At 41.1% G+C, this 22,912-nt stretch overlaps 2 protein-coding genes across 2 annotated transcripts in view; one reads left to right on the top strand and one right to left on the bottom strand.

Moving 5' to 3' along the window:
- Window positions 1-22,912, top strand: part of LOC121957789 (FH1/FH2 domain-containing protein 3-like) — a 69,864-nt gene that overhangs the window by 41,476 nt on the left and 5,476 nt on the right. The window contains 19 exon segments of the mRNA XM_088090257.1: window positions 3,133-3,227; window positions 4,037-4,148; window positions 4,318-4,412; window positions 4,655-4,798; window positions 4,975-5,201; window positions 5,908-5,934; window positions 7,113-7,250; window positions 7,994-8,124; window positions 8,127-8,412; window positions 9,825-9,884; window positions 10,962-11,096; window positions 11,506-11,556; window positions 14,210-14,427; window positions 15,819-16,136; window positions 17,133-17,827; window positions 18,766-18,906; window positions 20,617-20,775; window positions 20,896-21,078; window positions 22,692-22,811. Of these exon segments, the coding sequence (XP_087946383.1) occupies window positions 3,133-3,227; window positions 4,037-4,148; window positions 4,318-4,412; window positions 4,655-4,798; window positions 4,975-5,201; window positions 5,908-5,934; window positions 7,113-7,250; window positions 7,994-8,124; window positions 8,127-8,412; window positions 9,825-9,884; window positions 10,962-11,096; window positions 11,506-11,556; window positions 14,210-14,427; window positions 15,819-16,136; window positions 17,133-17,827; window positions 18,766-18,906; window positions 20,617-20,775; window positions 20,896-21,078; window positions 22,692-22,811 (3,335 nt within the window).
- LOC148186638 (uncharacterized) lies at window positions 274-2,053 on the bottom strand. The gene has a single exon (XM_088090321.1). It carries the CDS (start codon window positions 2,027-2,029, stop codon window positions 1,196-1,198), a length of 834 nt encoding a protein of 277 aa, XP_087946447.1. The 5' UTR covers window positions 2,030-2,053; the 3' UTR covers window positions 274-1,195.

A 22,912-nucleotide genomic window follows, 5' to 3' on the forward strand; every position in this document is an offset into this window, starting at 1 on the left:
ACAAAGAAAACTAACAACCTGCTCATTTATGTGATAGAAAATACAGTTAAAACAACACCACTGAGGCTTGAAAAGACAATCATTTCTATAAAGCAGTATTTACTTTCTTATTCAGATCTTTTTTCTGTCATAAGGACTCAAGAATCCTTTTTAAATCAAATCTTTTCACAAAGAGGTCTCTGTTTTCTTTACCTTGAATTTTATCAAACCATTTGTTTAAGGACTATGGTAAAAGCACAATAACAGAAGACACCTGCGTGGTCTGTGTCAGCCAACAGCCAGTTTTATTTCAAACTTCACTCACTACATTGTCTCACTACATTCTGACACTGGTTACACAAACTTTACCAAGTTGATTAACGGTAACATGATTTGCGCTGCCTCATTTGAATGAAACTCACAGCACAGAAAATGCTTGACATAGTACGAGCGGTTACAGTTTGAATTGCTTTTTGTTTCAGACATTGTTGAAATGAATGAATGAATTGCTTGAACTCATAAAGCATGGTTTCTTGCCTTGTGAACTTGCTTTCGTGAATCTGAAAATTTGTCATTATAATTCTAAGATTAATCATGTACCCAGCTGTTTTTCTATGTATTTTTTCCAGGAGAGCAAAGAACACATTCCTTAAAAGCAAGATAAAACTATCATCAATATTCTCAGTAATAAAAGCACAAATATTTTGCCAGAAATTCTTCACAATTCAGCAAGGCCAAAATAAATACACAATCGAAAAACATGATAAAACCTACAGTTCACATCAATACGCTTTCAAATCAGTCAGCCATAAATACTTCAGTGTTTAATACAGCATTTTTGTAAAACTATGGAAAAAGCTTTGTTAATTGGTTTATACGTAAACATTTACTGCCAAACTTAAGATGGACGCAAGAAAAAGCAAGTAATCATACGCAGAGAATAAAGCAACTGAGAAAACGATACCTTGCTCTAATTAAACAGCGCTACAAGCACGAAGTTCAAACGAGTATATGAGTAATTATATCGTCACCAGTAGTGTCATCATTTCTGTCTTTAATGTTCAAGGGGTTAATTTATTTTTATTCTACCACACAGGGTGGCCGAATGAAACGCAGTTGTACTGAAATGCAGTTGTATTCCTTTTCGAGCTACCCCCCCAAAAAAACAATATTTTATTTTTGAGTGGATGAGGATACAACAGACTTGAGGTGTCTCTTAGCAGGCACCAATAACTGCCTCTTTACTCTGGGGACACTGGTTTTGCCTGTTGGATGGATGCAGGGTAAACAGGCTGTTGCTAGGATGTGTTTTATCACAGTTACCATCATCGTCGCTTATTTCTTTAATCAGAATGCCATAAGGTCGAATAGAGTTCTCCACTAGGTATTTCTCCTCCTCCGCAGTCACTTCTTTGTGAACACAAATAAGCCAATAGTCAGATCGCTGGCAGATCTCTCGAAAGAAAGGATTAATTCGATTTTGCAGAATCACTTTGTAACGTTTCCCTGTCGTCTCTGATAGAAAGGTCGTGGCATATGCCTCTCTCTCAGCTACACCTATGTCTGGTGTTGAGTAGATTCCTCTTCCATACAAATCTCCAAATCCTGCTTTGTAGTGACTCCTGATGATGCCTTTGGCTCCACCTAAGCTTGTTCCATGGTAGGAAACAGGCCATTCTCCAGGAACGGAGTAACTCCTCCATCCGTCTGTGCCCAACCAGGTGTCTCCGTCTGGATATTTACCTTTGACCTTTAAGGCCATGCGGTACCAGCCTTTTGGACGCTCATATAGCTCCTCACCTCTCAGGCACGCAGACGAGTCAGAGAGATTTGTGAAGTCAAAGTCATACATTTCATCGAAAAATTCTTCCTCGTTGATGAAAAGTTCGTTCACATAAGCCTGTCGTTTCCCAGTGATGTTGTAGAGATGGAAGTCGTCAATTGACAAAATATTTTCTGCGGGTGTTTGTCCTTTCTTGTCATAGGGTGTAATGATCTGTCCAAGAAGTGAAGATAAAACTTCAGCTTTCAAATTTGAGTCCAAATACATGGTTGAGAAGGATACGGGTTTCTATCGTCTTCTCTCAGTGTGTGTAGCTCTGTTCACTTGTCACAAGAACTTATATTCAACGTGGTAAAATTAGATTAATCTCTTTCACTTTCATTGTGAAAGTTTGGATGGAACTCAATCCGTCCTGTCTTTTGAGATACAGCAACAGCAGGGACTGACTGGAGGACAAACGCAGTTGCTTTTCCTTTAAAAGGGCATGAAGTATCATCAGTATCGTGCACTGCATATAGTGATACTTCTTCGCTATCACAGTTAATGCTTTTACGTTTAATACACTGTTATTTAAATAAACCATTGAAGCCACTGAATTTTATTTGCGCACAGGATGGCAGACAACAAATTTCTGCTCAATTCAAATGAAACATCGCACCTATCGCACAGAACATGATTCAAACGCCTCTCCTATCGGTCTTTTTTCCATGAAATCTTTTAGATGTGTGTTGCAAGGCTTTTTACCTACTTGGGCACTAAGTAAAGTCCCAAACATACTAAACCAACACATTCACGTTTCATCAAATCTTCTCTGTCTCATCCAAAAAGTTGCACATGAAAACACAACCACGACCAAAGACTACAGCCGGCAGCCAACCAGCACGTATGTTCTACACCTGCGTAAGAGGAAATAACTCTCCGTACCAGCAGGCAGCGATTGTCTGTAAACACCATAAGAAGAAAATATAGAAATTAAGAAAATATAAAACACTGAGTGAAAAGGTTATTCAGCACAGTTACGGTGTGTGCTTTAAATATTTAGCATGGAAGAAAAACAACTGCTGAGCATATAAAACTTATGACATGCTTCTTTCTGTGATGGGGAAGACCTTAAGAATGAATGCCACAAAGGCTTGAAGGCAATTACTTTTCCAAATAATTCCTTTTTTTGCTTTTTGTGATATTGCCTTAAAGACTCCAAGCGTAAAAAACGAAACTTAGTCCTTGAAGGTTTCCCCTGTTATTTATAGCTACGGCTGCACATAGTTGTTGGGTGTGCTGAGTTTGTTTACAGCAAGTGTTGAATCATCTTTCTGTATTTGGCCCGTCTCTCTCTAACTTTTTGTTTCTCTATTATCCCTCTTTCTCAGCTCTGGGGCAGATCATGCTGTATGTAGACGGGATGAACGGTGTCATTGGGCACCCTGAGACAATCCAGTGGCTGTACAGTCTTGTTGGCTCAAAGGTATAGCCGAGCATACATACAAAAAACAACCTTCACACACACACACTCACACACACACACACACACACACACACACACACACACACACACACACACACTAACTGCAAGCAGGCTGTCATCACAGCCATTCATTGTTTGGTGAGCATTATTTTTAGCTTTTATACCCAGAAACACACACAAACACATCTGCTACTGATTGTATTCTGTGTCCTGGCCTGAGGGTGGTGTCTTTAGTTGGTTTTGTGGTATTTGTGAAGGTTCAAGTCTGCTTTGCACTAAAAGTATCAGTTTTGATTCCAGTGTCTGAAGCTCAGCATTGAATCGTTTCTGTGTCTTAAGTTAATTTTCAAAATGTCTTTAATTTGATTTATTTTCAGTGTGGATATATCTTGCACTTTTACAACAAATGCACTCCCTGTCTCTATCTGTCCTACATCAGAGAGTTACATCTTCATAGATATCAAAAAGCTCACTGAAATTTCAAGGGCCTCAGAATGGGAACTTGCGGTTAAGAAACAATGACAACACATTCATAGATATACACAGATACAAAAACGAATAATTTTAGGTCTTTTTTAGGTATTTTCTGGTTGCCAGTATTGCTATATGTGTATCAGGTGAATTCCAACTATTTGTCCAGAACAACTTAAAGAAGTGGATGATTTAAAGATGTATCGTGATATGAGGACATTGGGGAAAATTACATCACAGATTCCCAAATAGTCGTTATAGGAACATTATAAATTCCGTAGTTTGTCTTGTTTCTTGTCTCTGCGTGAGTTTCTAACTTTGTTTTTTCCCCTCTCAAGTTCCGTCTGGTGGTAAAAACAACTCTGAAGCTGTTGCTGGTGTTTGTGGAGTACTCCGAGTCAAACGCCCCGCTGCTGATAGAGGCCATCACCTCTGTGGACACCAAGAGAGGTATAAATAAGTCAACATGCCACCAGCTGCAGCTACTTTTTCTCATTTATCATTCTGTTAGCCTGTGCGTTTTGCTGAAACTGTCTGGTTTGTTACCTATAGGGAGGGGTGGCTGTGTACAGAGTAACAAAGTTAGTCATGTTTCTGTTTGTAATGGACTGACTTCCAGGATGCAAGCCATGGTCCAATACGATGGAGATCTTGCATGAGAAAGATGGAGTGGACACAGAGCTACTGGTCTACGCCATGACCCTCATCAATAAGGTGGCAATGTCCCTAAATACTGAATGTTTATGTACCTTTATTATTAGTTTTGTATTATTATGTAGAAAAAGAAAATACATTTCTTACATATAATGCCTTTCTTTCTCATACTGTTTTTTTTATTTAGTTATGCTCAAGATATCCAAGGATGAACATTTTTGAGCAGCCAAATGTTTAAAATCAAATAATTTCAAACCTTAGTTATACCATCATGTCTTAAAGGTCTCCTTTTCTTTTTGCAGACGCTCGCAGCGCTGCCTGATCAAGACTCATTTTATGATATGGTGGATGGTCTGGAGGAGCAGGGCATGGAGACAGTGTCCCAAAGACATCTGGGACGGAAAGGCACAGATCTGGACTTGGTTGAGCAGCTCAACATCTACGAGGTTTGAGACACTTAAAAGTAGGATCACGAGTAAAATAATGCATGCTGATGTATTAAAGATCAAAGTTTATTAAGTGTTGTTCACATCCAGTAAATATGACTCTGTACACTATTTATAGTGTCTGTATGAAGCACCTGTTACAACTCCACTTCACACCTAATCAACTTTTCCCCCAGATGACCCTACGGCATGAAGACGGCGATGATGACAGCCAGCCTCCACCATCGGGACGCCGGGACCGCCGACGAGTCAGTCTTGGAGGCGGAGACAAAAAACATGGCCTGGAGAGAAGGCGGAGCCGCAGGGCCTCTCTTGGGCGATCTGGTCACGCCTCCCCCTGCAGCCCCGCGTCCCCACAGAGAGCCGGCTTCCAGCCTTTCAGAGCTGAGGACGTGAGCGAGAGGTGAGAGGAGGGGCAGATCAGGGATTGTCAAAATGAACAAGTTACAGGGTGACCAAAAAAAAGTGTCAAAAAGGGGTTGATTTTAAGCAGGTATAAAGAATGATTGTGAGGCCAAATATTTAATGATCATATTTGAGACACACATGTTAGGGTCCCTATGAAATTCCTTTAAATTTCTCAAAATCGAACTGTTTCTTCCTTTTGTAAAATAAGGAGCTTGATATTGCTTTGCTCTTGTTTTTTTGATTACTCTTCCACATGGCTTCATGGTCCAACAATAGCATTAATTGTTCATTTTATCCCATCAGAGAATATAGTCATTTCTCTCGGTTGTCAATTTAGTGAGATTTCTCAATTTACTCATCAAATTAATCTTATTTCCACAAGTATTTACTCTATATTAACACCTTATTTTGAGAAGCGGACAGAGTAATTGGAGGAGCTAAGCCCTGCCCTTGTTAAAACAGAGGACAGGAGCAGCGTGCCCTTACATGACACCAAACATAGCAGTTTTTTTCTGTTCATTCAGCTTAGGTCAAATTATTATGGTAAGGAAAACCCCTGTTTTTTTATAATTTGCATCCACATTTGGGCGAAATCCATGATATTCTGTGGTTTGCATGGTGGAAATCATAGGGCCTTACATGTGTTAACTGAGTCCAAGAGAGAAATTCTGACTGTGTTGTACCAATACTTTCTGCTCCAGAGCATTGTCAGGTTTCCTTCCATCCATGTAAGTTCAAAGGTCTCTTTTATAAAAAAAAGGTCTGCTGCTGACTTCAGTGGCCCGCTGCCTACATTTTCCTACCTCTGCTCCTCACTTTCATGCTGTAACAGCTACTAGTGTGTCTCATCTCACATAAAGCACTCTGAGTGGGGTTTTTTGACTCTGTAGTGAATCACCGGTATGGACTTTTGCTCCACTAAAAGAAATTAAAAATATCTCAGCAGCTGCGCAAGCCTTCAGGTTTGTAATTCTAATACAAGCTTACGCGTTATTAAACCAGCACAGGCTTATTTCAGTGCTGTGTATGCACACAAAGGGGAATTTTGAGCTGGCTGTAGCTGTTTACCAAAGGTAAATCTTTCCTCTTTATATCCTCCTCCCTTCATCTCTTTATCCTGTCAGTGTGTAACGTGACTGAAGCAGATTATGCCCCATGCTGCCGCTAGTATTAAAATGCTGGTTGTGTAAAGGAGTGTGCTCTCTGGCATACATTTGTATCTTGAAACAGGAGTGAAAATGAACATAATTGTGCGTGAATCCACTATGTTTTTTGAATGAAGTTACAGGTTAAAGTTGTTTGTCAGAGACTGTTTCATATTATGAGCGCACGCGCAGAAAAACAAACATTATTGTCCGCCGTTCCCATTTGACACACACATGGCTCTGGTCTTGTGGAACGACACCTGGCAGCACACATCGAGTCGGCTGCAACAAGGTTCATCTGGTTTCACTAGACAAAAGTGTTTGGTGACACTGATCTCACGGCTTATTCTCCTCACATTTCTTTTTATCTTCCTTGACGTCACATTTTTCTACTCCTGCATGTAAAACTACTTAACTGGAGGCATGCAGTGAATGGGAAACATTCACCCCCCCCCCCTTTTCATTTTTGTGTTTTCTCTTGTCTTAATCCCTTTGTTTTTTTTATCACCTTACCTCGTCTGATAGATGTCATGTCCTTGTTTGTGTCTGTAAGCGTCATAAATGTTTGTGTCGTTCAATGATGCAGCAGTAAACACTTTGTCTACACGTCAGTCATCATCTCTTTGTTTTCATCTCTTAGTTTCTTTAAGTGTGGTGAATTTCTGTTTGCATGCTTATCTCATGTATCGAATGGTCTCTTCCTCCATCCCTCCCTTAAATGTTCCACCCATCTATCCATCCACCCCCCTGTGCCTGCACAGAAAGGAGGAATGTGAGGAAGGGGTAGAGGAGGAGGAGGAGGAGGAGGAGGAGGAAGAAGAAGAGGAGACTCCAGTGACTGAGTCTGACTCGGATGAGCAGGAGGGGGCTGATACAGTGTCTAAACTGACCACCCTCAGGTATTTTAGGACATCGTGGTAAAATGGAACTGAAGTGGTCTCCAAATGTATCTAGGGGTCAATGTATATGAGGCAACAAAGCTATGGTCACTGCTTTCAGTTGTGATTCTTGTCGGTTTGATCTCTGTGTGTACTTGTTTAACCCAATGAAACCTGGAACAACATCAGTTTTCTTATGCTGTGCTTAGATGCCCATTCACAAGCAATTTAACTCTTGAAACATAAGGAAATTGGTTTGATTTCTTTCGAAAACATGAGAGAAAAGGCAATGAGTAACTTGGCAAGAAATGTCCAGCAAATTGCAAGAAATTAGTAAAAGGTGACGAGAAAATGAATGATTTTTTTTTTCTTTTTAAAAAGAGGAAAATGTAAAATTCTTGGGAAATATATCTGTAAAACTGTATGTATAATTATTATAACCATATTGAAATTTATGTTACAGAAAAAAGTAAACTTTTTCCTGTTTGTTTGTTTATTTATTTATTCATTTATTTATTTATTATGGGTCAGCTTCTTGTTCATTTTTTACTTTTCTTGTTTCTGTTATTTTTAGTACATTTATTAATTTACTAATTTCCTCATAATTTTTGGCCATGTCCTGTTGTCTGCCCATGTTTTTGAAATGAATCAAACCACGTTGCTCAGGTTTTAGAGGCTTAGGGCTCCGGTGGTGTACATGTGGTTCTACTTCGCTTTCCCAGTTGCATCCATTTATTCCTCTCAATCCACTCCTCTGTTCCTAGCCCGGCCAGACATCTTCCATCCATAGTTCACCGAACAACCGTCCAGTCCATCACCATCACTTCCAGAAAGGAGAATATAAAAGAGGAGGAGCAGAGGAATCGGACTGAAGCTCCTCCAGCACCCACCCTCCACTCCCCTCTACCCCCACCCTCTCTCCTCCTGTCTCCTCCCCCCTCAGCCCCCCACCCCAACCCCCCCCCCCGGCCTCCCTGCTGGCCAGAAAGAGGTCAATTGTCACTGTCCCGGCCGCTAAGGAGGTCAGCCCGTCATCACGCGGCAGCTCCCGTCCCTCCCCCGAACACCTGCCTTACCTGCCCCACTCCCCCTTTCACCTCTTTTCCTACGACCTTGATGAGGAGCCGTCGCCCCCGGCTCCACCCAAACCCAGTGAGGAGTCACCTAAAACGACGTCTCCCAGGTCAGACGGACAGCAGAACTCAATTTCCCACGAGTTCAAGAAGCACAGAAATCTTTCCTTGTCGCTCTTCGACGTTCCACTTTTCCTTTTTTTCCACTTTCTGGCTTTTATCTTTTCACCAGCTTGGATCTCTTTGCACCACTTTTGTTATTCATCACCTTTTCTTTTCACCAGTTCCTTTCACCTCTTTGACTGCATGGCTTCTCACCTTCAGGCTGTCAACTCTCTTTTTATCACCTTTTGTTCCTTCACATCTCTTTTTCTTAGTTCTGTGGATGCCTGGATAGTCTGCACTTGTTTGCAGTCCTTGCTTTGTTTCCTAGTGCCACAGCTTTCCCCTTCTTTTCAAGAACAAGTAAAGTACCTGTATATCTGTATAGTCTCTCATCGCTTCTTAGTACAATTGTTTCTGTGGAATTTTCTCATCTTTACTTTACATTTACATGGTATACCTTACCAGTATATATTATGTTGTGACAACCCTACACTTAGATGCTGAGATGTTGCATTCAATATTTCACCATTGTTACTATGTTGTACCAACAACTAAACTAACATACACTGTAAACTCTGATTTTAGTTGATTTTACTTAAAATAATCTAGCAAACCCACTGCCTTAAAAAAAGGAAAATTAATGTAACTATAAATCTTAAATTATGTTTACTTTATATCTAAAAGTTCAATCAAACTTTATTTACGTAATTCTATGAAGTTGCTCCAACTTGAAATTGTCAGCTGAAAGGATTTTGCCAATAATGAAGTGAGGAGATCTGTGAGTTCTGTTTTGTTAACATGTTTAAGAATATACAAAAATAAAACCAGCAGCATACAGATATATAGCACAGTAAACTTTATTTACTGAAGTTGCTGAAACTTTGAAAGATTGATTTAATTAAGCTTGTCATTTTTTAGAAAGCAACAACATCGCAAAATTAAGTAAATACCACTCAATTTGAAGCAAACTTAACATTTAGATATGAAGTATACATAAATAAAATTAATAGTCATATTTACTTACTTTTTTTAAGGTAATCGGTGTCGTAGATTTTTTTTTAATAAAAGGATCCTGTCAGAAGTTAAAGCGTACCAGTAGCTTAAAAAAAGCTGTCGCCTGCTATATGACTTGTCATGGTAAATATATTTTAGCAGTGGGTCTCTTAGATTTACATATGACTGTAAGTGAGGAGAGACACCTTGCCTGGAATTTTCCAGAAACATAAGGGAATAAACACCGCAGCCATTACAAATTAGGGTCACTCGAGTGTTGCACTAACAGCATTCCTGTTATGCAACAAGGTGTCACATTCGTTTCTCACCACAAGTTTCGCAGTAGTCGATGTGGTGTCGTGTAACTGGTTGACCGCAGAGGTCACTTACTGTCACCTGTTTTCTCACCCCCTCTTTCACCCAGGAATGGAGGTCTGACGTCCTACTCCTCCCTCAGCAGCCCGAGTACGCCCACCAGCTCCAGGTGAGAGGACTCAACCAAACATGTTTCTGCACACACACGACAGCGTCTTTAAAATACACAGTGGTACACTACAAACTATAAACATGTTTGCACACAAGTACACTCACACGTATGACAAGTACGGACTGCGTGCAGCCGGCAGGGAATTCATGGTGATGACATACTGAACTTAAAGTGATCTCAGCTCTCTGGTTCCCCAGTTACCGAGCTGCTCCTGTTACCTCCATGGAGAATACAGTCATTAAAACAGCATGTTACATTCATATTAACACACATAGAAGCTCTGTTTATGCAAGAGGCATGAGCTGTTATGTTCATGAACAGATTTAGCTGTGTATCTCATCAAACTAAATCTTTTGTACATGCTTTTGGAAGATTTGTTCATGCCGAAGTAGACTGTTTAACAAATCCAAATGATGCTTGAGTATCACAGCATTGTGCTAACCGTCGGGCAAATATACAAAGAATGGATTGTGGCTACTGATAGCACCGTAAAATGTGGATCACTTTACAACATCAATCTTCCCTGTCTCAAGGTACAGTTCACAAAAGATATTGCGTTAATGATATTATTGCACAAATACGCCCAAGTATAAAGAAGTATTGCAGCTAAGTGCAATTTTCCCTTTTTTGTTGCATCTGATTGCAATTATTAATGTGGGAGAGTGGTGTGAATGGCATGAAAGTTGCCTTTATGCCAAAAATGCGGAAGGCAATACAACACCAGAAACATATCAATCAACGTGCTTCAGTTACTGTTACCTAACTTTGAGTGGCTGTTTGGGCTAATCTTTGTGGATTTGACTGTTTTTGAAATGAGGCACATTTGCATAGAAAGTAGCCATTTTTTTTACCAGATGCACACATATAACCTAATTTAAATACATGTAAATAGCACAGGGGCACCAAGACACTATTTGCTTTGCAGTGCAGTTTGGGGTGCTTTGAGAATGACACAGTTTCTTTTTGTCTTATTTGTGCAGGTTTAGCGGCTGCAAAAGTCACACGGTCCTTTTCTGAATTCCACCACCTGACTGCAATAGCGTAGTCAGACTGTTTTTTCTTTCTTTCCTTCAGGCCTGCTTTGGGAGGTCTTCTGTCTTCCTCGTACCGACAACACCAGGAATCTCTGGCGGCCGAACGAGAGCGCCGCCGCGTGGAGAGAGAGGAGAGACTGCAGAGGATAGAGAGGGAGGAGAGGAACAAGCACAGGTGAGGCGTCGCTGGCTTTGTTATTTTTTTAAAGAGTACTGAAGTAGAACTCAAATAACAATTAATATACTGTAAACCTGGGAAAGAAAGCATGACTGCACAAATGAAAGTATAAAAACATAATTTACACAATGATGAGCAAAAGTGCAGAACTATAAATTAAAACATCCAGGTTTGATTCATTTATAAACAACAAAAAAGAATAAGTGTGCAGTAAAATCAATGTGCAGTAACACATTGATTTTACTCTACCAAACATGTGAGAAAACACATGAAATTACAGCAGTACCTTACCTGCTTGTGTGTATGATGTGTAAACGTGTCATATTCACACTGGCAGGTCTGCAGAGGAACGTTCTGCTGTATGATTATCATATTTTAAAGATTTCTTTTTGTGTGTCTCTCACAGCCGCGACTATGTGGATAAAATGGAAGAGGCCAGGCTTGCGCGGGAGGAGAGGTAAGTTTGTGCTCTAAATCAAAACAACACGGAGCAGCTGAAGCCGCGGGGAATATGTTTCAGCCTGTGGTTTGGGAAGCTCTGTTACAGTGTAATTGTTTTCAGGTTAAAAAGGTCGGGGGGGATACTGAACTGATTTTCTTTGCTCTGTCGGCCTGTTTTCTCTTTTCTTAAGGAGCTGTATTTTAACTGCCGCACTCTGCCAAGGGCTTGATTGTTTTGGCTGCATGCTGTGAGAGAATCAGATTCCAGGATTCGTCAAGCTTTTCACGCTGAATGCACGTGCACATTCGCAGACACACGTTTTACGCATTTAAAAACACACACAAAGAATTTTCATGAGGCTAATAAATAAATGTTTGTGTGCAAATAGGAATCACTGGAAACAGGAGATTTTCTCAAGAGGGTATGCGAGGTCACAATCAGAATCAGGGCAGATTATACTTGATACAGTCATATTTTTTATTATTAAGCGGTTCAGTATATACCCCACAACGTTTTAAACCTGAAAACAGTTACACGACAGCATAATGTACTGTGCCAAGTGCTGTCCCTTTTTCTTTAGGCTCAGGCTTAAACATCATTGATTCAATAAGACACTGTGTCAGAGACAGAGCAAAAGGAGAGGCTGAGAGCAAGAGAAAGAATAAACTAAGAGCAGTTTGATTTGACAGAAGACAGACGAAACAAGCACGAGACAGACAGAGGCGGAGATGAGCTGCTGCGTGAGCATGTTGGAGATGTTTCCAGTGGAAAGGTTGATGTATTTATGTTGTAATTCATAGTTATCAGGAAAACATGAGTTTGTTACCCAGACTCACCTCCCTGAGGGACACATCTGTCTGCTGCGATGCAGCACTGTAACACCTGGACAAAAAGGGCTTACATGAAACATGATGGCCTTAAGTCCTGATGCATGTAGCAAATAATTCTGGTTTGTTTCTCCCTGGAACTTAAATCTATGCAAGCTTTAGTTATTTGAAGCAATAAAAAGGGCGTTTGACCTCATGATCAAAAGCTGCTTATGCACCCATCCTCTCCTTTGATTGGAATAATGAGGCCTCCACCTCCTCCTGTCACGGTGTGTTCACGATCAGTAGTGCTGATTGTACAGACCGGTGTATGGGCAGGAATTCGATTATGCTGGTACCGCTGTGTATTTGTGATATTTTGGCTTCATTTTTGTACAATGGGAGGAATTTGAGGTGCATTTTCATCTTAATATGCAGTCAAGGATTCTAGGAGGATTTATTGTCACATACAGCAAACGCTACAGTGAAATTGAGTCGCCCCAATCCACCAACTGGATGGCTGATAAAAAAAATAGTTTAAATTTTAATAAACAAACAATTAAAACACCTAAACAGGAAAATCTCTATCAATGAAATCTACAAAATTGAAAAAAACTGTATGCAAATCTGTGCAAATGTTTGTTTAAAAAAAAAAACAGTATGGTTTATCTTCTCATAACTAGATAATGTGCAAACTTTAGTTTATAACCCTTGATGGCTTGTGGAAAGAAACTCCTCCTTTTAAATACTAAATAAATCCTCACAATCCACACTGTATCATCATCATACATGGTAATACTCATATCACTCCTGACTGGCTGTTAGGGTAGGATTTTTAATACAATGGCAGTATCTGGTAAATATCTCTTAATGCACAGATATATTATTTGAGTAAAGCTTAGCAGACACAGAGTTTAAAAAACATATCAAATACTGATTTTATATATAATATATATGTATATATAGAGTGTTGACAAACACTCAACAAATCACTCTCCTTATCTTTTTACATAAATCTGCAAAGACATAGAACATATTTAGGTTTTTGGTCCATCACAACACACAGTTTCCTTGCTCCATTTCACTGTTAATCACCTGCACACGCACACACACACACACACACACACACACACACACACACACACACACACACACACAAACCCCCATATATTGGTATCTGGTTTCCTCAGTCCTCTGAAGTGGCCTGATGCTAATGAACTCTGAACAGAAGCTCCACACATTCATGGTATGGAGGGAAAGAGGAGGTGTTTGAGAAAGAGGGAGAGAGAATCGACTCAGTGCCCATAATCTGTTCTGGCTGGCAGGTTGAGCGGTAAAGTTTGGTACGCGGAGAAAAGAAAGGAAAAGGACGAGGGAGGAGAGCTGATGGAGGCACATCTTGAACAGGTTTGCTCTGATTCACTTCTGATGTTTGGTCTTTAGCAGTCAAACCAACATTAACTTCTCCCCATCTCTCCCATTCTTCTCTCCTGTCGCTCTCCTCGCCCCCACTCCTGAGTATTTGGCAGGAGAGGAGAGGAGAGGAGAGGAGAGGAGAGAGGAGGATGGTGGAAGTCTTGCGTGCAGTGAGGAATGCACTGAATGCTTTGTGGGTGATGAATGGGGAGAGGTAGAAGAGTGGCACAGCAGCTTTTGAGGGTTTTTAAGATAAACAAAAAGGTTTGCGATCAAGTCAAGTAAATGGGCAGAGAGAAGGGAACTAGATTAGTTTAGGGCAATTTGGCAAAGACCAACACTGAGAACAGCTCTGCTGAGAAGGGCAAGACAGAAGGTGCATTGTTTCTGACTCTATTTTTGCTTCTCGCCTCCTCTGATCCTCCCTCTCTCTCCTTCTCTCTCAGGTATAAGAACGTGGAGCGCTTGGCGGCGGAGGAGTTTGAGAGGGAGCACGTCCGGGTGTCAAGGACTCGCCCTGACCTCAACCTGACCTTTGAACCCTCGGAGGCCTGGCCGTCATCATCGCGCAGCAGCACCCCGTCATCCTTCGCCTCCCAGGAGGACGCAGAGGCTGACCTCGAAGCCGGGACCCCCGCCACCCCCTACACACCCTCTGAGGCTGGTAAGAAAACTGAGAGTAATGTTTTATGGAGTAGCTGTCATGTAATGACACAATGTGCACAGTATTGACTAATAACATGCTGTCTCTGTGGGGATGTGAGTCACTAACAAGTCAGAATTGCTTAGATGGCGAGATGTAGTAAAGGGTTCCCGCTGACCCTTAAAAAGCCTTAAAAGGCATTCAATTAATTCATCTAAAAATAAAGCCTTAATTGGCATTAAAGTGTCTTAAATCAATATTTGAAAAGTCTGAAAAATGCACAGGGAGGAAGATATTAGGGTTTATTTTTTCAACAGAAATGGCCACCTTGCTGAAGAGTTTTCTCACTCTTGTTCCATTACTACCCATCAAATTGATCCACTTTCAAAAAAAATGCAGAAATGACCATATATTGTTTTATAGAAGTATTCAGATGCAGTAATGCTGGCTTACATACACGCACTGTTTCCTGTTTGTCCCCTTATGTGTGAAGACAGTCTGAATCCATTGGTGAACAATGAAAATTACTACATACAGATGTCATTGCTGAATGTAAATATGTTGAATGGCAACTTCTGAAAAATGTAAACATAAATAGCATAAAAACAGGGGGGTCGACTTAATGAATATCTGGAGGATTTTAACTTTGAAGTTGTGTGTCACAGCACTTGTATGACTTTGAATCCTAATACTTCGGGGACTTATAATTAAAAGCAGAAGGTCGCCAGTTCAAGTCCCAACAGTGCGCCACAAAGCAATCATTCTTATCCTTAAATTGTTTCAGTTTGCAGTCTGACATTTGAATTAGCACTCGGACCCGAGCAAAAGAAGGGGAGGCGAGACAGTCTGTGGAAAAAACTGAGGGAGAGGAGGGGACACCATCGGGGGTAGGCAGAAAAAACACATAGAGAGGATATGGGTGAAAGGGTCGAATGGGTTTTGAAAGACCTTTTTGAAAGTGTAATGCCAAAACATCTTGTGCAAGAAAAAAAAGCCTTGTTTTGGAGCTGAGTGCATGCGTAGCTGTGAGCTGAGGTACTGTAGCTCACTCAGGCGAATGTATGAGGCCTCACAGTGTGGTGTTATTCTAACCCTGCCTGCATCGCTGCATGGACTGTACTGTTGAATTACGTGTTTGTGTGTGTTTTGACATAAACAGGAACTTAATTCTTCATTTCCTGTTCATATCCTGGTCCTGCAACAACCTGGCTTTCTGTACCTGCCATATTGTTTACATTAGTGCATGGGTGTGTGATGTTGTTTTTTATTAGCGTGTGTGAATGTGTGTTGATACAGGGGCGTGCAGGGATCAAAAACAGACATGTCACATGTTTCAAATAATACTTCATTGCAGATAATAAACATTTTATTTTAGATACAAAAGTCACAGATTTTTTTTTTTTATGTGACAGGAGAGGCTGATGACTCCAGCGCCAGTGTAGAAACAGAGGAAAAAGAGGCCACTGGTGAAGGGGAGGAAGAACAGAAAGAGGAGGAAGTTCAGGAGGAAGTACAGGAGGAGGCAGCAGCAGAAAAGGAGGAGGAAGGAGAAGAGTCCGAGCAGGAACCGGAGAAGGAGAAAGAGGAGGAGGCGGAGGAGGACAGCGGCATCCTCAGTGACAAAGAACGACAGAATGAGGAGGTGAATGAGAAGGACAACTGCTCGGCCTCCAGCATCTCCTCCGCCAGCAGCACTCTGGAGAGAGAGGAGAGGGGGAGCAATGAGAATGGTGAGTACTTTTTACTGCATTGTGAACTAACAATCAGTTTTTGCACATTTGCCTACAGAGCATGTAGCCCAGAGAAGCGTAATTCTAGATTTAGAGTTTGAGTCACTGTATGTCAGGCCATTAAGGAAATTAGATCAAATTTTGTGAAAATCAACATGGGAAAACAACGCAAGGGTTGCAGCAATACACAGGTTTCAAGGTATACCATGATATGAAAGTTGAAAATGATCTATCCATATTTGCTTATCTACAATATAGAAAAAAAATCCAACTGGACAGAGAGGGAATCAGATTTGGCAGAAACGCCCACTTGGAATCAACCATTAATTTATTGGATTTTGGTGTTCAAAGGTCAAGGTCATTGCATCTGTCTCATTCTTTTGAAAACAATAGCTCAAAAAGGCTGTGAGGGAGTTTCCTCAAATTTGGCACAAATGTCCACTTGGATTCAAGGATGAACTGATGAGCATTTGGTGGTCAAAGGTCACTGTGACATCACAAAACATGTTTTGGGCCATAACTCAAGAACTGATATGCTAATTATGACAAAATTTCACACAAATGTCTACAAGGATAAAATGATGAAGTGATAACATTTTATATACAAAAGGTCAAAGGTCAACTTCAGCGTGACATCATAATGTTCTGCAAAAAAACATCATAACTCCGTCTAACAGAAGGAAAGACATTTGGCCAAATACTCACTTGGTGATACTAAGCTTGGTTGCCCAACTTGAAACTGTGTTGATTGTATATTGTGCTGCCGGAGGGAAGATGTGTGTGAAGCATTGATGTTTTGACAGACATCGATGTAAACTGCACGTGCAATTTGACTTGTGCGCCGGAGCATAAAACTGTGTGGTGTAATTCTAATTTCAGATTTGAATAAAACTCCCTCCAGAACCAGAAACAACAATACACAATTACTATCAACCATTTTAGTAACTACTGTTTATTATATCTTTGTCCTTTTAACCCCATCAATCTCCTTCTCAGGCTTTAAGGAGGCAGAGGTGAACGAGCAGTGCAGCAAACTTCTCAACAGCAAGCTCTTCATGCTGGACATGCTGTACTCCCAGAACAAGAAGCCCAGTGATGAGGAGGAGGAAGAAGAGGATGCAGAAAAGGAGAAGGAGAAAGGAGAGGGGGAGGACAAAGAAACCCAGGAGGATGCTGATGCACAGCTGGGCAATAACCAGGAGAGCGGCCACAAGGCTGACAAATCAGAGCACCACGGGACCATCCGACCGTTCGCTGAGCGGTTCGGAGACTTGATCAAGGACCTCGGGTCGACCCACCCCCACCTGGATGCCCCAGCCAACGAGCCTCCTCCTCCCCCTCCCAAAAAGGAATCAGACACGATCTGGGACCAGCTCCTGGCCAGCCCTCGAGAGCTGCGCATCGGGGACATCAACTTCACCGATCTGACGGAGGACGATGACAAGGACATTCTGGATGCCGTTTTGATGGGAGGATGCGGCGACCTCCCGCCCCCGCCACCTCCTCCACCCTGTATACCCCGCTTCCCTCCACCCCGCCCATGCCAGGCAGCTGCCCCCACCCCTCCTTTAATTGGAATAATGAGGCCTCCACCTCCTCCTTTCATTAGTGCCCCAATTCCAGGGCCTCCTCCCCCGGAGCCGCCACTCTTCAACAAGAAGAAGAAGACAATCAGGCTCTTCTGGAGCGAGGTGAGCCAAATGATGACTACCGTTTCCATCAGTCATATCCAGCTGTCACAGCATTTATACAGAAGATGATAACTGAAGGACGACTGTCACGCAACTTCTCAAAATTCTCAAATTGACGTAAATGAAGTTTTTGTTAATGACAATAAACAGCTTTACTATATAAACTGAAACATAACAGGCCAAACAGGCAGGCTACCACTTTCTCTCTGTGGCAAGAGGATTTAAATCATAATACTGTTTTGGGTTTGTAAGAAATATTTGACCTGTATTGTTGGTTGGGCAGCAGTTCCTGCAGATCAAGAGCTTGTAGTAGACGACAGGAGAGCCCGACCGATACTGGATTTTTGGGGCCCGTGCCAATACTGATATTTGGATTAGTAGTAAAAGCAAAAAATTCCGATATTGATATATATTGGTTGATAGTGTATATATATATATATATATATATATATATATATATATATATATATATATATATATATGCAATGGAATTATTCCTAAGGTATGGTTTTCAAATACTTGTGACAATGATATGTAATGGAAGTAGGATATTTTACATACTAACATTCACCTTTTACTGACAAAGTGCACTGAAACAGTAAACTTCTTGGGAATTTAATTTTTTATAAATTATTCTTAGCATCTGCATTATGCTCTGTCAAGAAAAAATTTTCATATCCTGCCTATCGGCCAGCATAAAAGCCAATACTCATAGAACTGTGATGGGCAAATATTGACCGATAAAATCGGCTAACCAGTATATCGGTTGGGCTTTATAAGACAGCATGTTTTCATTAGGCGGATACGAGTAAGGAGGATAAGGAGTCATCACAAACATGATGCTGTGATTTGTGGTTCTTTGTGTTCTCTCATTAACCTTTTATTGCAGGAAACAGGAGTCTTCTAATTTGGTCAAATTTTGCTCTGTTTGTGATCAGGTGCGTCCAGCAGACTCTCAGTACAGGGACTACAAGTGGAGTGAGGACTCGTTCTGGTCCAAACTGGAACCAGTGAAAATGGACACAGCCAAACTGGAACACCTTTTTGAGTCAAAATCAAAGGAAATGCCAGTTACAAAGGTAAACAACCAGTTCTTCAGGGTTTAGAGAGGATTTGGACACCGGTTTTATCATCTCTGTATGATTCTGAACTTATGCTTTTACTAACCCAACCTGCAACTACAGGAACCGTTGTTAGTCACACATGGTGGACTGACCAGTAACTGGGGTTTGACAGAAACTGACAGGGGTGAACGCCATTGGCCATTACATCTTACATTTTTTGATATGTTTATATCATTATCATTGGTTCTCAAAGCTGGTGGTACCACACCAGATTAAAACACAAACATCTTGTCTTTGCCAGCCACAAGGGCTTGATGTCCATGATCTCCAGCACATGGAAGTCATTGGATGTTTTAAGGGTTAAGTGATGTCACGTGTGGTCTGATCTTGATCAAACAAGGGAAGTTTGAATCCTTCATAATTCTCTCAAAGCTTCTAAATAAGAAAAGTATGGTCTGCTAAGGTGGGGATCTAAAACCAGGCCTCTGACATGGTGAGCTCTTGAGCCACTGCTTCAAAGTCACAACTTCTGTAGAGCCAAACCACTTAGTAACTAACGTGGACTCGGCTTCTGGTCTCCTCCTAATGTGACAGTATGATGGTGGTCTGCAGCTCGTATCAAAACAGCTCCAGTAAAGCTGTAAGTTCATTTGAGAAAACAGGATTTAGAGGACCACCAGAATACTGAAGCCATCAGAGGTCAGTGCAAGCGTCTCTGTTCCTTTCTTTAGGTTCTGTGGTTTCTGTCGTACGGATCAAAATGTAAAGTATGTGTTTTAGATATTTAAGATTCGAGATTAAAAAGGGTCAAGCCAATTTCAATGTAGGTTTTCCCCAATGTAGTTTGTATCATTTGGTTACGTGTATGTAAACAACCATCAGTCTGCTAGTTTTTCCCCTCATTTATTCATCCACCCAACATAAACACAAACATTATTCTAGAGCTGCAAAAAATAGTTAAATTAATGTATTAGTCAATCAACAGAAAATTAATTGGCAACTATATTTATCATCAAATAATTATTTTAGTGATTCAAGCACGTCCAAACATTTGCTGGCTTTGATGGTTCTTAAATGAGAATTTGATTCTTTTCTTTGTCATACATGACAATAAACTGAATAGCTTTTGGTATGTCGGGTGGTCACTTAAAATCCATTAATTCCTGTAAATTGCTCAACTATAAACATTAAATATAAGCATTAGATATAATTTTTTTATATAAAAATGTGAAAACGTTAGTACATATCACAACACCATGAACAGTAATATGTAACAACCCAATGGTGCCAAATTCAAACTGTAAGTGTAGGTCTTCCAGTCTCCATATGGTGAGCATATAACTTCCCAGTGGCAGTAACCAGATCTTAGCACCTACTCTGTTACACTTTTATGTGCTGACATATTACGACTTCCTTACATTTACAGCCTATAATGGCCTCGGGTGCTGGTGAGGTCATATGTTCACATGCAGTGACAATATGACTTCAGACTTATGCAAACACCCACATAAACACACACACACACACACGCACACACTGTAAAGACTTAACTGTAATGGTATTTCCGGCTACCTCACCGTATCGTTCCCACAGCTGCAGTCAGTGTAACAGGAGTGACGATCCTTCTAATCTGTACAAACCCATAAAGCAGACCACACAGAAAAAAGAGAAAGGAGAGAGGGAGAGAGACCCGGCGTTGACCCGCGATGTATTTTTGTGTACCAGAAAACAGCAGCAGACGGCAAACGTCAGGAGATCATCGTCTTGGATTCCAAGAGGAGTAACGCCATCAACATCGGTCTGACGGTGCTGCCGCCTCCTCGCACCATCAAGACGGCCATCCTTAACTTTGACGAGTATGCGCTCAACAAGGAGGGCATTGAGGTGAGAGATACAGATGATGATGAAAAGGATGTAAAACTAGATCCTGTATCTTGTACAAGACACTTGTCATATGTATATATACTGCCGTCATCTCTTATTCCACCCTGTTCTTGCCTTCAGAAAATCCTGACGATGATCCCAACAGAGGAGGAGAAGCAGAAGATCCAGGAGGCCCAGCTGGCTAACCCCGATGTCCCTCTGGGCTCAGCAGAGCAGTTCCTCCTCACTCTGTCCTCCATCAGCGAGCTCTCGGCCAGACTCCAACTCTGGGCCTTCAAGATGGACTACGAGGCAACCCAGAAGGTCTGTACGAACCCAGACAGTGCTGCTGGGATTAGATAAAACTCTAACAATTTGAAAAAAAGAAAAAGTTAAAAAGTTTTCATAAATATGTAGAGGAGGGAAGGCCAAATAAAACGCACATTTAAAATTATTCTGAGCATGTAAATGCGTTATTGTATCATCCACTCTGCAGAGACTCCAGTGTTCTTGGCCAAAATAACTGTCTTTAAGAGGCTTTAACTGGCAGGGGTTAAATAATGCTGCAAGGTTAGGCTAAATTTTGGTGAAGGAAAAACTGGCATGTACATTTTCATAGATATGAAGAATGAAAATGGCTCTATTGGCACCCACAAGTCTCCCATTTACAGACATGCCCACTGTATGCAGTTTTCTGCATGCATTAGAACGTGTTATTTTCACCTTTTGTTTTTGAGTATTTCTGCTTACAGTCTTGGATTTGCACAACTTGGAAATCTTAGACTCTTTTTAAATGTACATCACTCTGTAAAATGACCTATTGTGACCTCTAAGATCACAACAGCCTCATGAAACTTTACAACCACAAAGCAGCATTTAGAGCATGTCTGGCTTTCATGTTGATAATAAAAGGATTTTTGAGCGATTCCAGAACAAAAGTACTCGCCATCCAGTCTCTGTAAAATGCAATTCTTACATAAATCTCCAAACATGAAACGCTGTTGACACCAAATCACAGCATGGATTTTGCTACACAGTCCTTGTGTCTTGATGTGGCATTGTGGCAGGATTTTTGACCATTTTTATTCATTCTTGAGTGGTAAAAAAATTGCTTAAATTTAGCACCAAATCTGTGAAACAAATGGTATCAACACAAAAGTTGCTGCGATGACTAATGAAACTACTAAGCAGAAACAGACATACACATACAAAGCCAAATGAACTTTGCGCTGTAATGGTTTGAGCAAATGTGCATGGCATGTGTGCATTTGTGTGTGTCTTATGCCCAGTAACTATCAGCATCCCTAGTGGTACAAACAACATCCGCGAAACATCAACATAGTTGCATCATAAGATCATAACAAAATATGCACGCTTATTAGCAGCACCTTGTCTTCCTCTGGCACACCATGTTTTACTCGGGCGAAGAATGCATCCAGGAGAAGTTCAAAGTCCAATCCCAGAGAATAAAAAACACGCCGTCCCTCCATTTCTGTCCTGTAAATTTTATGGCTTTCCACAGGATGCTTTTGTCTTTAATCTCCATGAAAGGCACAATTCCTGACCGCACGTTCAGTTGAGCGCCGTTCCCGACTCAACTCTGTGGGACGGTTTGATAGTGGGAGGCTTAATGGTGGGCAACATACCCTGCAGGCACACAAACACATGCACACGAGAGAGACCTGCTGCACGAAAACAAACGCATCATGTAATCGGAAGCACGTTTGAGAGCGAAGGCTGACCGAGACAGCAACCTTTAAACAACCTGCCCTGACCCCAAACAAGCTCAGATGATTTGTGTTGAGAGACGAGGTGCACCTGTTCACCACTTTTATAACTCTGTTTTATGACTAATGAAACACGTGTTTTTTGTCATCCTAATTGACTCAACTAATGATGTGTGTTTGTGTGCGTGTGTGTGTGTTTCCTCCTCTCAGGAAGTTGCCGAGCCGCTTCAGGATCTGAAGGAAGGTATGGAACAGCTGGAGAAGAACAAAACTCTCCGCTACATCCTCTCCACTCTGCTCTCTATGGGAAACTTCCTCAATGGCACCAGCGTGAGTCATGACCATTACAGGTTCATCACACTGGGACGTAATAACAAGCTTCTCTTGTTTGCAGTAGTTTGTCGTAATTGTACAAATAGCCTCTAATTTTT

The sequence above is a fragment of the Plectropomus leopardus genome, chromosome 17 (assembly GCF_026936395.1).
Source record: "Plectropomus leopardus strain MGB_pleo_1.0 chromosome 17, ASM2693639v1, whole genome shotgun sequence".
Lineage (NCBI taxonomy): Eukaryota > Metazoa > Chordata > Actinopteri > Perciformes > Serranidae > Plectropomus > Plectropomus leopardus.

Coding starts and splice junctions, on each gene's coding strand:
- LOC148186638 (XM_088090321.1), bottom strand. CDS start 2,029: ATGTATTTGGACTCAAATTTGAAAGCTGAAGTTTTATCTTCACTTCTT.